The sequence below is a fragment of the Hyaena hyaena genome, unplaced genomic scaffold (assembly GCF_003009895.1).
Source record: "Hyaena hyaena isolate Hyena2069 unplaced genomic scaffold, ASM300989v1 scaffold_268, whole genome shotgun sequence".
NCBI classification, from domain to species: Eukaryota; Metazoa; Chordata; class Mammalia; order Carnivora; family Hyaenidae; genus Hyaena; species Hyaena hyaena.
This window is the reverse complement of record NW_024080898.1, coordinates 2,059,122-2,075,158: the sequence shown is the minus strand read 5'-3', so window position 1 is coordinate 2,075,158 and position 16,037 is coordinate 2,059,122. Positions and strand designations below refer to the sequence as shown.

The window sequence follows — 16,037 nt, the reverse complement described above, 5'->3', positions numbered from 1 at the left end:
AAAGCTTACTTAGTTGATGACATTTAAAAATTGTTTTACATGAATATCCATCAGCAGATCACCTGCATTTTTAGCGTGGCATGTTAATAGCCATGCCACTCCTTAGATTAAGCAGAGACATTTGTTTGCTTCTGATGTTCCTCTACCCAACTCCAAACTCTTAAAACTTTGCAGCCCCTGTTCTGGGAGGCTCTTGGATTAAGAAGTAATAGCAGATAGACTTAAGGCTGCTAATAAAGCGGAACCCTCAACTTTGAGTTAATAGGAGCTAGAATAGTAGGCGTGAAGATTTTAAGGAGAGGTTTAGTGGAATGTGGGATGTATGAGAAAGAAGCTGCAGAGGAAGCCAGGGTTTTTGCCTAAGCAACTGGAACGATAGAAAAGCCATCACTGAGTTGAGAAAGACAAGGTAGATCAGGTTTGGGGAGGGAAGATGAATAGTTCTGACATGTTGAGTTTGAGGTATCTATTAAAACATCTAGTGGAAATTTGAGTAGGCAGTGGCTATGAGAGTATGGAGTTGGAGAGAAATGTCTATACTGGATAAATAAATTTGATACATGTAGTTGATACATAAAGCCATGAGAGAATGAAATCACAAAGGGAGTGGAGTACCCAGAACTGAGTCCTGGGCATGTCAGCATTGGGGCATTTGAGAGAAGTTTAGCAACAGAGATTAAGAAAGAGCATCCAGTGAGGTAGAATGAAAAGGAAGGAAGTATCGTGTCCCAAAGGACAAGTGTCCTGGTTTCATCCTAAAAGCAGAACCTGAGACAAAGACACTTTAAGCAGATCATCTATTTGGGGACCTGTTAACAGGAAACAAGTTGGAGAATGGGGACAAGTGAAACAGGGAGGAAGGAAAATCAATGCAAGAGCATGTTATTAACCTGGTCACATCTGTGAGCAACTGGGGCTTGGTTCTGAGGAAGTCCTTTGAGAAGACATGAAGCATATGCCTCTGGGTGCGAAGAAGGGGGCTACCAGACCCCGTTCTGCAGTGGTCAGGTTGCCCATAGTGTGTTGGTGTCAGCATCTTCCCACTTCCAGTTTGGGGTTTGCATGTCTTTGGCCTGAGAGTTCCTGTAAGCATGTCTTCTAGCAAAGCCTGTGAGCAGAAAGTGAGCCCAGGAGTGCAGTTAAGGGGACATGCCTCAGTTAGAGTGAATATGTGAGGCAGCGCGTAAGAGGGGTCCGATACAATCATATATCCTCCATTAAGCACTTGCCGTTTGGTCCAGTCTACCGCAGTTTTCAAGATGGTGGCTGTCCACCATCTCTACATTAGACTTACAACAAGAGGGTTAGTGAATAATGTTCATTTTTGCAGTCCTCTACCACTCATTCTAGATTTGCCTTATCTTCAGCCAGCACTTCAGCAGGTGGAGGCATTTTCCTGGTACAGTGACTCAGACCTTCTCCAAGGGATCAATGCCTGTAGTGGCTTTATCCCAGTTGGGCTATAATTGTTGCAGCTGCTCATATACAGTTATTACTGAGCATGGCAGCCCTAGTTAAACCCCCTAGGTTCTGGATAGATTCCCTCCTGTCCCCATTGTGTGGCAGCAGCCATAAGTTCTCATGTTGTTAGGGTCACTTTACAGGACTTCCCAATATGGTAACTCTTTCCTTAGCATGCTGGTCCAGTAAGGAGTCCAAGAGAATCAGGTGATAGTTGCTTCAGGATTCTTCCTGAGTCTTCTGGCAGAAACTTCTTTTTCAGTCCTCCTACTATCAGAATTTCTAATCCAGTGGAGCTGAAGGTTGCCAGTTGTATTTCCATCTATTGGTTCCAGGATCTTTTTTTTATTAATCTGTCAGGGATACACCACCACATTTCAGTCTTTAGAAGACAATGTGTCAGATCACTTACCATCTTGGAAGGCAGTGCCCAATCTCCTCTAAATTTTACTGTGCACATAGAGATTGTATGTTTGTTAAGTCCAGAACTCTGGTCATAGAATAAACAACTTGGGAAATAAATTTTTACATAAAGATGACTAGTTACTTTAGTCAGATATAATGTAGTAATTATACTACTCTACATGAACTAAGCTAGTTTACTGTAGTTGTTATAGTTGTTCTTAGTTGTAAAGTTAGAGTAAGATCATTCATTTAATTTTAGCCAAAAGTGTTTTAGGAGTTGAAATCATAAAGTCAGTCCTGCAGAGGACTTCATGGTTCCCTTGAGTTTTGCCTGATGTGCCTCTGGCAAGTAATAGGTTATTGTCATGGAATATAAGGATCTTAGTACCTTTGGTAAAACTAATCTTTTTAATACATTGAACTTAAACTATGATAATAGTATAGAAATATATCTCTGATAATTTTAGGCCCTTGTTATAAGAATAATGACAAATTACTAATTTTCTTCCCTTGCTGTCTCCTGCTTCATAAGCTATGATGAGCACTGTGTTGTTCTCTTGATACAGATTTTAGTCCTAGAGCATCTTGAGAGTGGCAATTAGGATGCCGCATCCAGACCTGTTGGTATTTCCCAGGGCTTTACATAATATCTTACTCTTAGTAGGTTCCCTGTAGACCGTTGTTGGTTTAATTCAAGGAGATGCCTACACACACACACACACACACACACAATATATATATATAGCATATACATGTAATGTATGATGGCATTCATAAACCTTATTAAAGTTATTTTTTTTTTTGATATTTTTTTATTTATTTCTAGGAGAGAGAGAGAGAGACAGCATGAGCAGGGGAGGGTCAGAGAGAGAGGGAGTCACAGACTGAAACAGGCTCCAGGCTCTGAGCTGGCAGTCAGCACAGAGCCCGACGCGGGGCCCGAACCCACGAACCGCGAGATCATGACCTAAGCGAAAGTCGGACGCTTAACCGACTAAGCCACCCAGGCGCCCCTTAAAGTTATTTTTAATAAATTTTTAATAAAATTAAACATGTTTTAAAGTACAATAATGTTTTAGACTTTCTCCCTTTTTTCTTTCTTTAAACAGATAGAAGGACAAGAACAGAATCACCAGCACTGGCTGAAGGTAAATATGTCTTTGGGGGAAATGATAATTCAGATACAAATGAAAAGTTATGATTTAAATAAAAAACTTCACTGGTGAAACATAATTTAAGGAAGATGTTCTGTATAATATTGAACTGCTAAAAATATCTTTAGGAAATGCCCTGTGTTGTTTAGTTTCTTAGAACAGAAAGTAGGAGGAAGAATGTAAATTAATTAGAACTTTTTCCTTACAGCTTTCTTTCAGTAGAAGAGGTATGTGTTTTTCTTTGAATTCCTTTTTAAGCCATTTTAGCTATTACCAGTATTGTTAATCAAGAAAGGTCTAGCACATAATTCTGGTGGTTTTACACACACACACACACACACACACACACACACACTAGAAAGGGAGATGTTTTTAAGTACATTCTTAGGAATTCTACCCATTACTGGTCTTGGTCCTTTTGAAGGTCTTAGAAGTAAAGAACAGATCAGCAACAAAAAAAGTTACTGATACAGGGTTCTGAGTACTTAAACATTTTTAATCCTGTAATTGTTTAATTATTACAAGTTAATAGGTATTTGAAAATGTCATTTGCTGTAGCCATGCTTTGTTTTCATCAAGTGAAAATGATCAGCTTAAAATATCTGTGCTCTTCCTAGTCATAAACAAAGATACTTACATTTCAAAACTTGCCTCGCATTTTATTAGAACTGATAAGACTGATATCGTGATGATCTTTTGGAATTGTAATTACCTCACCGACTCTGTGTGTTACAGTGCAGGAGTTCGCAGCTATTTTTTGTGCCCTGGACCTCTGGTAATCTGGGGAAGCCTGTGTATCCCTTCCCAGACCAGTGATTCTACAAATGATTCATGATTTTTAGAAAGTAAAATACATATGATTAAAAAGGAAATTAGTTAATATTGAAATACAGCTAACAAATATTAAACATACAAATTTTTGATAGAATAATATATAGGCTTCTCACATTAGAGAATAAGCTTTAGCAATAATTCGGTGAAATACTTTAGTTTTAAATAGTGCTGAGTTTGCAATAATTATAGTATAATATGAAAGTACCTGTGATTTCTGTTGATGACAAGTTCATAGGTATTTCTAATACTGCTATGGTTTGTTGCCTATAATTTTGATTGAAGGAATTGTAGAGCTTCATATAGAGGTTAGTGAAAAGGTACCCATCCAAATTCACAGGTCACTGCATTCTTCATCCGGATCCCAGATTAAGATCTCCCGTTAACGAAAAGTCAACTACACCTTTCTTTCTCCATCATATTTGAATACATGTGGTTTTTTATGTTCTGTGTAACTAATCTTTAAAAAGTGGAGTTACACAGTCTTTTATGAAATATCCTCATAGTGTAGGCTAGAAGGTCTTGAAATAGCTCTGAAGAAGCTTGTTTGCTGGTAAATAATCACAGAAACAGCATGTTCTGTGGAAAAGATAGTTGAAGATAAGTGCTAAGCCATGGAGCGTGCTCACCTTCAGAGAATTCACATTCCGATTCAAGGAACATGAAATTAACAGGTAGAAAATAAAATCTCAGTTTGAGATGCTGAAAGTTCAACGAGAGAAGCGTCATAATTAAATTCCACAGGAAGGATACAAATAGTAAGGTCTGATGCTTGTGTTAAGGAATCATAAAAAAAGGTCAAGACTTATGAAAAGTGACCAAGTGTTTTACAGTTAACTCAGTAGTATGATCTGTACGGTGTTCATGTGCCAGCCTGAGCTAGAAGAGCCTAGAATGCTGCCACTGAATTTGACAAATGGTTGTTCAGCACCTTGCAGCTGACTACAGATAAAGGGAATGGCAGATCTGTTGAAGCTTGGCTGAGAGCCAAAACAGCACTATTCCTTGTCTTGAAGGGGACATTGTGGGGCATCTGACTGTGGGGTAGTTTTTGGTTGTGGCACTAGATTTGTTCTGTCAGTGTGATCTGCTGATGCCATATGTTAAATATGTTCTCAAAGGCTGCACTGTCCAGGTTACTGGATTATGTCCCACTTTTAAAAACAGTACCAAGTCACCAAGTTGCTCTAGTCCTCAGTTTCTTTCTACAAAATTAGAGAACTGAGCTAGGTGATTTCAAGTCCTGTCATGAACCCTATATTCTGGGGTGATTTTTTACCTTTTCTCATACCGTTCACTTCCTTCCTTTCTCTTTCTCCCTACCAGCAATGTTCAAAACATGGTAAAAATATTCAGAATTGTTAAGTGATTTGAATTCTGACTTATATAAATAATGTTTTAGTTAAAAACTGTGCAAAACTTTAAAATCTGTAATAATTAGATAACATACTTATTCAAAAGCATTTTTATAATATATACATTCTGCATTTTGGTCTGCTGGATTCTTTTTCATATTATAGGAGATACTGATTTATAAACCTAGAAAGATTAGTCACGTACATATCTTTAAGATGATATGATTACCAAAAGAGAAAATGTGTATTTTGTTTTTGTATTCTGTTTCTGATGAGCCTGGAGGAGTTATATTTAAGAGAATCATTTTAATTGAAGTTCAGTAACAAGGGACGCACTTGTGCCCTACTGTAATGGTGCTGTACTAAATCCCTTTAGCATGCCAAGCTCAAACAGAAAGACCTGACAAATGGTAGGGAAACATGTAAGGACATTTCTTAGCATTTGTCATCTTTTTCTAGTCATCATACTTTTTTCTTAAATTTTCTTTTTCTGTGAGAATTTTAGTACTAGTATTGAGTTAATTTCTTTCAGGAACACTTGAAATTTTCCTTCACTCTTTTTGGATGAATTGTGTGTATTTTCATTTATGACTAAGAAGCAATATGGCAGAAAGGTTAAGAGAACTGTTAGGAGGGAGATTTGCCTGAGTAAGAATTCCAGCTTCATTGTTTACTGATTTGTTGACCTTGAGAAAGTTACTTAATCCTTCTGACCTTCGGGTTGCTCAGAAGTAAAATGAGGATTGTAGTGCTAGACAACCTCAGAAGCAGTTGAGCATTTTATAAGGTAATACTGTGCACGTATTACTTCGCATCGTGTGTGGCACACAGACCGCTCTGTCACTGGTTTTTACTTTCATTTGGTTCTGAGGGCAAGGTGCTGGGGCAAAATGGTTCTGTTGCCCTTTGTTTCTTCAGGCTGTAATGTTTAAGAAGGTCCTTATGATGAGTATTCCTAAATATCTCCATTTAAACTTTATTCTCTTTCAGAAACTCAATCCTTCTAAATACTAGACAGGAGATTTTTGTTTCTAATTTTTGTCTGTATGAGTATATGTATATTGTCTAATGGGTAAATTTCTTTTAATTTCAGTTTAATATATTTTAAGATATTCCAATATTTAATGGGTTGTTAAGTGGCACACGGACTGTTCAGTTTAGTTCTCAGAGGCCAGTGAGAACCGGGACCAACGAGGAGAGATTAACAAATGGGCGAATATCAGCTTAATCCAAGTTTTGTGTGATTCTTTGCCTGGTTCATGTTGGATTGATTGTGCATCATTGAGTCATCGGCTGAAGTTTCTAAAAAAGATTCAAAAAATTGAAATCTAAAACTTAAGTCATTTGAGAACAGAATGAGTGACTCTTTGGGTGTGGTCATGCAGGGTGAAATATTGAAGTAGGGTCTGGTTGGCTGCCTGGCACGGATGTTGTAGAATAGATTCATACTAAGGTTATGTGGTCAAGTTTGAGTCTTCCATTTTATCATGTGTTGTATTTAGTTTGGGCTGCTATGACAAAATACAGTAAACTCGGTGGCGTATAATAACAAATGTATCTCTCACAGTCCCAAGGTCATAGTTCCAGCATAGTTGGGTCCTGGTGAAGCACACTTCCCAGTTGATACGTAGCTGTCTTCTTTCTGTGTCCTCACATGGTAGAAAGAGCAAGGGAGCTATCAGGGCTCTCTTTTATGAGGACATTAATTCCATTCATGGGGGTTTCACACTGATGACCTAATCACCTCTGAGATGGTTTAATCACATTGGGTGTTGGGATTTAAACACAAATTTTAAGGAGACACAAATATTCATGTTCTTTTATACTTTTCTGTGGAATAGAAAGCGGTGATATATAAAATAGGCTTGATAGCAAAATCAGACAAGAGAAAAAAAACTGTAGGTCAGTCTTATTTATGAAATAATTCAAAGTGAAATATTAAACCAAATCTAGAAATACATGTATTTTTAAAAAATGTTTAATTAAAAATTTTTTAATGTTTATTTTTGGGGGGGAGGGGCAGAGAGTGAGGGAGACACAGAATCTGAAGCAGGTTCCAGGTTCCAAGCTGTTAGCACAGAGACCAACGTGGGGCTCAAACTCATGAACCACGAGATCGTGACCTGAGCCGAAGCTGGATGCTTAGCTGACTGAGCCACCTGTAATACATTTATATTTTAATGACTATATAAAGTTGATCCCAGGAAAACAAGGATGGTTTAGCATAGAAAATGTATTCATGTAGGGGCACCTGGCTGGCTCAGTTGGTTGAGTGTCCAACTTTGGCTCAGGTCATGATCTCGCAGTTCATGAGTTTGAGCCCTGCATTGGGTTCACTGCTATCAGCATGGAGCCCACTTTGGATCCTCTGTACCCCTAACTCAACTCTGCCTCTCCCCTGCTCGTTCTCTCTCTCTCTCTCAAAAATAAACATGAAAAAAAAAATGTATTCATGTAATCTTACATTTTTATAATCTCATATTCATAGATGAAAATAATAGTTAATATTGTAAAGGTGGAAGTTCTACCTTGGTATTTGTGTATTTAATGCAAAATCAAGTCAAAATCCCATTAAGATTTTTGTAGAACTTGACAGTTACATGGCTAAATAAAAGGCCAAGAATAGCTAAGGCAGTTTTGCAGGAATCATTACTTAAATGATAAACATAGACCACAAAGAAAAGTGGATTATGTGTGACAAAATGATATAAACAAATTTAAGCCTAGGATACTGTGACATTGCAGACTAGAAGAAGATACTTGGCAGTGTGTTTAAGCATCAAAAGATTGGTATCCAGATTTCCTATCTAGAATTCCTAAACCCTGCGGCGGTGGGGGGGAGAAGGGAGGGGCGTTCAGAAAACATACCACTCTGGGAATTTTAAACAGGGAATTAATTAATTTTAAAGTTTGTTTATTTATTTTGAGAGACAACACACAAGTGGGGAGGGAGAGAGAATCCCAAGCAGGCTCCATGCTGAGTGGGGCTCCATCTCACAGCTGTGAGATCATGACCTCGGCCAACATCAGGAGTCTTGTTTCACTGACTGTGCCACCCAGATGCCCCTAAACAGGGAATTTAACATAGAGGATTGGTTACACAGATATTAGACTGGAAGAGCAGAGGGCAAGAGGAAACAGTGGCAAAGAAAAGATGGGTGATGGTACTGCTACCAGAGATTAGCCGCCCCCTCCCCTGGACTGGAGCCCCACAGGCTGCGCTTGCTTCTGCCTCTCTGACTGGGGCAGTGCCTGCTGGCCTCACCACATCTGACTGCTCTTAGCACAGCTGCTGGTCTGTCCTGACCAGAGACAGGGAAGCTTCTCTCTCTGTCCTGCTTTCTCACCCTCTAGTGCCTCTTACTGCCGTAACCTAACAGCTGGCAAGGATGTTATTTACATGTTAGATACTAAGCCCAGCAATACAGAGGACAGTGTATGGAAAGGTAGGTGTGGAAGAGATACCGGAAAAATAAATGCTACAAGATACAGAGGATGTGAGTATACATTTTACAGATGGCCTATAAACATAGAGATAGAGGCACATTTTTACCGGTGATCAAAAAATATAAATTAAAACATCAGTGAGATATTTCACAGTCTAAAATTTGAAGCTTGAGGTTTTGGAGGATGGGAGAGAAGAAATCTTTACTAGTGGAACAGTGAATGGATAGAAGTACTTCGGAAAGCAGTTTGGCACAATCTAGTCAAGTTATGGTTGCCTTTTAATTTCTAGACTGCTGTCCAGTGGAAACTCTTGTACATGGGCATAAGTATATACAGGTATATGTGTAAAGTATTCTTTGTTATTGGAGAAAAATGAAAAAGTCTTTGTTCCTCAATAGACTTTCGTAGAACTGTGGAATAGTGTGTAACATCTCAGTAAGTGAACATGGATCATTCTCAAAACACCATTGCATGTGAGAGGTGGGTTTTAAAGGAATATGTACAATATAGCACTTACATAAATTGAAAAGCAGAACAGTGTTGTACTGTTTATGAATATATACCTTCACAGTAAAAATTTCACAATATGTTTGAAAAGGAAGCATACCTTTAAGCTTATCCTTAGGAGATGGGGAAGAGGAAAGTTGGTTGGGGACAGTTGGGAGGTTAACTGCACAAAAATGTAGGGAGGCTTCTGAAGCAAATTTGGAATTATTTACATTATAAATTATGAATTATTAATTATAAAATAGGTAATTTTGAGTTTCAGTGTTTTTTGTTTTTTTCATATACCCATCACCATTCTGTAAATTTCTTAAACTACTTGGAACTTTGTATCAGTCTTCTGCCCTGTCTGTACCTGATGCAAGACATTGTAGCAAGAAGCATTTCTTTTAAATCTACACCTCAGGCATTAATTTGCATTGGTGGTGTAATTATTAATGGCTGGAGGCATGGAAGAGTACTGTTACTAGTAATCTCTGAATCAGGCACAAACATGCCATGACGGTCTCATGTAACATTAATTTATATGGTTCACTTCCATTTAGGGAGCAGCATTGGTTTCCTAATTGTATTTATTGCACATGGCCAGGAATACTAGAGAGTCTTTTATTTAAAATAGTGTAAATAAGAGTTTTCATTTTAAAATGTTACTAAATCTAAGTGTATCCACTAGATGTCAGCATTAGGAAAGATGCCTTGTAACATTTGTAGAGTCCTAGCCAGAAGCAATGTGAGAGATTCAGTCTAACAAGTACTGACTTCTATAAAGTCGTCATATATTTTGTGAGAGTCAGGACTAGAAATCAAGTCTCCCAATTTCTATTGTATTGTTCGTTTATGTCACGTTTCTTGAAGGCAAGTAACTTCTCTCCATGTAATTACTAGACTAATATATTGCTCTTGACATGTGGTGGGGATTTGTGGTGAGATTTTAGTACTTCTGTGCTGGTGTTATGGCTGGGCACCTAGAATAGCCAAATCCTTCTCCTCCTCTACATTTTACAAAGGAAGGAGAATCAAAGGATCACATTATTAATAGCTACACACTAGTACCTGATGATGATGGATTAGATAGTGTTGGTAAAGATAAGGATTCAGCTAGTCTCTAGAACTTCCTCTGTATCAGTCAGATTAAATGAGGGTAGCAGAAACTGTGCTAGGTATTTTAAAAAGGGACTTAACATAAGGGTTTATTTACACAAATGTTGGAAGCCTGAGCAAGAAGAGGATGCTGAGGTGGGTGTTTTTACTTCCAACACCACTATTAACTCTGAACTGTTTTCCAAAACCACTACTGATACCAAATGTGTGGGGCTTTTTCCTCCCACGCCAGCCAATTCTCCCAACTCTCCAGACACCAACTGGGTGTCCTCCGATTCATTTTGATTCTGACTCTATGTAGAGTTGTTGTGCAGACTTCTTAGGTTAAGGGCTTCATCCTTCAAGACTCCATCCCACTCCAGATGCCATTCACAAATCTTAAGCCTCCTGTACTTCTGACCGTCCAGCTGTGAAAGGGGGTGGGGGTTCCCATCACTCCTTCCTCAGCTCACAGAATGCAGAAAAACCCTTTACTTCTACTAGTACTAGTTTATTATAAAGAAGTTTATAAAGGGTTCAAATGTGCACAAAGTGTCCTGAGCACAGGGGCTTCTGTCCCCATGGAGTTGTGGTATGTTCCCTCCCCATGTGGATGCTTTTTATCAACCTAGAATTTCCTCAGACTCCCATCATTTAGGGGTTTTAATGGAGGTCCCAGTATGTAGGCATGACTGATTATAATCATTGGCCACTCGTGATCAGTCCAGTCTCCAGCCCCTCTCCCCTCAGGTCAGGAGATAGGGCTGAAACCTAAGTGTATCTTGGCCTTTTTGGCATTCAGCCTTCATCTTGAAGCTGTCTGGGAGACTTATTAAAATAAAAGATGCTTTTGTCACCCCCCAAGTTCCAGGGGATTTAGGAGCTCAGGGTTAAGCATGAGGGAGGGGGCGGTAAAGACCAAATACATATTATGTCACATGAGGTAACTAAGATATTAATGGTAACCACAGGAAGCATCTGCCACTTCTAGAGCTGGGGGGGAAAGCAAGAAAAAAGTAGGTTAGGCAGAATTTTGGAGCTCCAAGGAGGAACTCTATAAGGCTGGAAGCTCAGACCTCTGGAGGGGCCAGGCACTGGTAGGCATTCCCCAGGAAGCTAGAGCCTACAGCCATAGCCAGCTTTTGATGACAGGAAATGCTGACAGAATTTGAAAAACAAGGAAAGACTTCATTCTTTTTTTTTTTTTTTTTGGCTTAATTTATTTAAGTAATCTCTTCTACCCAATGAGGGGCTCAAACACAGGATCCTCAGATCAAGAGTTGTGTGCTTTTCTGATTGAGCTAGCCAGGTGCCCCCAAACAGGGATCTTCTTTCTTCCCACCTTCCAATTTCCTTATAGTTGATGGGGCCCAGTGAGAAGCCAGCTGACAAAGTAGTCTAAGAAATAAACTCTTCAGCTTCTTAGTCCTCACATTAAAAGCAGATTATAGAAGGATGAGCTTGGGGGGTGAGAGTAAGTAAATTGTCACAGTCTACCTTTTTTACTACACCGTATTCATATGTCTTTGTTGATTTAAGTGCAATGCCACCGTTTTCATGCTTTCAGAACTTGAGTTCTTGGATAGCTCATGCTCAGATAGTCTTTGGAGTGCAGGCACTCAGGAAAACCCTTGTGAATACGGAGTCCCAGAGGGGATGCTCAGTCTACTTAACTTTTATCGAGTGAGGTGGATCCAGGAGTGGGAAGAGGGCTCAAGTCCTTGGAGCTTAGGTTCTGCTTGAACATGTTTACCATTTAAAGGTCAGACCGCAACAAGGACAAGAGATAAAGGGAAGTCTTGGTTATGCATTTATTGAACAAATCTTTTTTGCTCAGTCATCATCATTGTACTAGAACAGCGATTGTGTTTAGAGCTCCCCTTGTTGGGAAGAAAGGGGAGAGGAAAGAATTGGAGACAAAGGTACTCGAGATGGTTAGGTGTTATGTGCATTTGTAGTGCAGTCAGTAGAGCAGGTAGTATAATATCAGGGTAATTATTATAGGTGCTTTATTGGTAGGCTTGTTTGAGTCGTTATTTCTCTCCATTTTAATGGCACTCATCTAACTGTTGGTTTCCCACCAGTACAGTCAACTGCTGTGTTCCTGATGGGAGCTGCAGCCATGTTAGAAGCTAAGAAGGAGTTGTGATTATATCTCTCCTTTAAATTACTGTGTACCTAACTGATCCTTCAAGTAAAAGAAATGCCACTGGATCCCACCTGTTTACAGTTCTTAAATTAATTCAGTAGGTATTTATTGGATATTGACTCTGTGCCATGTTGAAGATTTACTTTGTGTGCTTTTATTGGAGCTGCACCAAATACGTTTGCCCAATAAGGTCAATATTCAGCTAAAGCCAAAGCCAAAAATCATCATAGAACATTAATCTGGGATATATTAATCTGGAAATTTATCAAAATGTTAATTATTACACTTTTAACAGTCAGATTTTAAATACTGAAAATATTTTGTTCTTAATTCTATTGTCAACTGCTAGCTTTCTCCTGGAGTCACTCTAATGTTCATTCGCAATGTTAATCAACATTGGGTTTCAAATGGTGATGATGTAGTTTCCTGGAAGGAGTTCTACAAACTTGGTAGACTTGGTGCAGTGTTTGAAGGGGACGGTGCCTGCATATTTTTAGAAGAGGATGTGCTAAGTGAGATTGTTGATGCCATTTGAAATTTTTTGAAGCCTCTGCTATTTTAGCTTATACTTGCTGCTTTATGCAATCACTTGAGAAATGTTTATCATTAAACTTAGATCTAGAAATCTGGCATTGGAGTTTCATAACTGACTTGCAGATTAGCAAAACCGTGAATTTCTACCTGCCTTTCAACTTTGCATTCACCTAATTGTAACATTTTCTGTGTAGTGTGGATTGATTAGAAGGATCATTGCAGCATATGTCCTATATTTTTGTGATTTGTAATTACTCTCTAAGAGCCTGACAGTTTACTTATTTCTTAAAACGGGTTCCAGCAGGTGAATTACTTTCTCTGAAAGAACCATTGCTTATTAGTAATTTTGTTTCTGTTGGCAGTGTTACTCAGAGCGCAATATTAATTTTTTTCTAACATTGAAGTAGATTTTTTAACATGTAGTTAGGTGCTTGAATGAGTATATGACAAAAATAACCCTACAGTCCCCTGTATATCTGGCGATTTGTTTTAGGGGAATTATGAAAGTGATTCACTATATTTTTGCTTATGCAAAATATATTTTGTTACATGGTGTTATAATTAGTGTCTGAACACACAACTGAAGACAGTGAACAGAGCTTAAGTTTGTGATTCCTCAGCTACTCTTGGCCTTCGTTCATCATGTGTGTGCCGTTGTCAGTGAAAATATGACCATATTTTTCATTACTTATTTTCCATTCTGTTAATATTTCTTCAGATTCGTGGTGCACGTTTTATGAGAACCAGAAATTTCTTGGCAAATGAAGCAGAAGTGTGGTTTAATTCCACATTAAACCAACATCTTGTCAATTTCAAAGGCTTCCTGTTGTTTCTACAGACCTACATGTCTGATGATACAGAGAAATAGCATATTTAATATTAAATAATGTTTTTATGCACAACAGAATATAAGTCTGCAACATGTTATAGTATTATATTTTCTAGGAGACCTTTTTGCCTAGGATTCAGATTTACCCTTGCCTTGGGTAAATACAAGAAGTTCTTTGTCTTCAACACTAAAACTGGTTGGCAGTTTTTAGTTTCTTTTTTGATAAGTTTTTTCACATTCACGCATTTTTAGTCACTACAAATTGGAAGATAACGGAATTCTTTTAAAGCATTAAAAAAAATTTTTTTTAATGTATTTCTGAGAGAGAGAGACAGAGACAGAAACAGCGTGAGCAGGGGAGGGTCAGAGAGAGAGGGAGACACAGAATCTGAAACAGGCTCCAGGCTCTGAGCTGGCAGTCAGCACAGAGCCTGACGCGGGGCTCAAACCCACGAACTGCGAGATCATGACCTGAGCTGAAGTCAGACGCTTGGCCACCTGAGTCACCCAGGTGCTCCCTTTTAAAGCATTCTTATAAAATGTGTTTTAAATGTTTTTAGAGAGAACAAAGTATGTTTTTCAGTATCTCCTTTTTCTCTTAGCAACTTTATCATATTTCTTTTTGTTTTTTTATTCACTTAGCTGTGTTGAAGATGAAAATGGATGTTAGCTTGATTTTGGAGCTTGTTCTCCTTGTGAAATTTTGACAGAGCAGGATTGACACTCTTTAATTCTTTCTCAGATTTGAAGAATTCCCAAATAGGACTTTTTGGGGGAAGACCTAGGGTTTAAAGGAAACTAAATAAAACTCAAACCCACATTTTCCAAGCTTTTTAAGTTTTTTAAAAAATTTATTTAATGTTTGTTTATTTTTGAGATAGAGAGAGACAGACCATGAGTGGGGGAGGGGCAGAGAAAGAGGGAGATAACAGAATCTGAAGCAGGCTCCAGGCTCTGAGCTTCTGAGCTGTCAGCACCGAGTGTGATGCGGGCCTCGAACTCACGAACCATGAGATCATGACCTGAGCTGAAGCCGGATGCTTGATTGAACCATCCAGGCGCCCCTAAATTTTTTCTTAATGTTCAGAATGCTCTTCAGTTTTACAAAGATGAGAATTATGATATAGGGTGGTCTCCATTTTTACTTTGGAGAGTTAGACATCTTTGATCTGACTGGGAAAATATGTGCTCTTTCTAAATTATCAGGCCCTTCCTTCCTTCCTTCCTCCCTCCCTCCCTCCCTTCCTAACTCAGTTTTCAATTGTCAGTATTTATTTTGGTTTTTCCTCTCCCTTTTTTGGAACACTTCTAAAACTTTACAGATTTTTGTTTTTTGTATTTTTTGCAGTCATTCATTTATTCATCAACTATCAGTGGCTGCATCATCCCCACGCATTGTTCCAGGTGCTGGGGATAGAGTGGTGTAGACAGCAGAGCCCCTGCTTTCCTAAAAGCGCTCCTTGCAGGGCCAGCAGCAAGTAGATAAAGGGAGAAATCTGTGCTGGATGGTGATAAGCACCGGTTTGGGAAGAGGAAGCGACACTACAGATGAGTTAGTCAAGGAAGGCCTCTCTGAGGTGGTCCAATTAAGCAGTGACCTCAGTGAAGTACAGTAGCTTGTCGCTTGAGGGTCTGTGGACAGAACATTCCAGGCTAGGGAAAAGGCATGTACAGAGCCTCCAAAGGAGAGAAATCTTGCTGTGTTAGAGAAACGGCAACAGGCTGTTGTGAAGAACGAGGGGAGGGGAGGCCAGTGGGAGTCAGGGACATATCGTGTAGGATTTTGTAGGACCTGGTAAGAAGTTTGGATTTTATTCTGAGTGTGTCAGCCATTGCATGTTTTTGAGCAGAGAGAGGGTGTGGTTGATTTTTTTTTTTTTAATTTTTTACGTTTATTTATTATTGAGACAGAAACAGAGCATAAGTGGGGGAGAGGCAGAGAGAGAGGGAGACACAGAATCAGAAGCAGGCTCCAGGCTCTGAGCTGGCTGTCAGCACAGAGCCCAGCATGGGGCTCGAACCCAGAAACTGTGAGATCATGACCTGAGCCGAAGTCGGACACTCAACCATCTGAGCCACCCAGGTGCCCCGGTCGATTTATATTTTTAAGAGATTGCTTTGCCTCTTGTAATAAAAAGCGATTGTAATAGGATGCAAAAGTAGAAGCAGTTAGGAGGCTTCTGAAGTAATCCTGGCAAGAGGTGATGGTAGCAAGAACAAGGCTAGTCTAGTAGTGAGAGAGGTAGTAAGATGGGGTGTCCTTTAAGCTGATGAGAAAAGTGTTTTGA

The 16,037-nt window shown here is 39.1% G+C and overlaps 1 protein-coding gene across 6 annotated transcripts in view; it reads left to right on the top strand.

Moving 5' to 3' along the window:
* The window catches only part of CYRIB (CYFIP related Rac1 interactor B), a 146,194-nt gene that overhangs the window by 92,221 nt on the left and 37,936 nt on the right, over positions 1-16,037 (top strand). For 5 of the 6 annotated variants that reach the window (XM_039245728.1, XM_039245723.1, XM_039245724.1 and 2 more), the window contains one exon: positions 2,976-3,014. Coding sequence is in view for 1 of the 6 variants with exons in the window: in XM_039245729.1 (XP_039101660.1) it covers positions 2,976-3,014 (39 nt within the window). In the remaining 5 variants the exon portion in view is untranslated. Of the gene's footprint in view, positions 1-2,975; positions 3,015-3,228; positions 3,248-16,037 lie in introns of all 6 variants that reach the window. The other variant, XM_039245726.1, reaches the window with a different exon arrangement.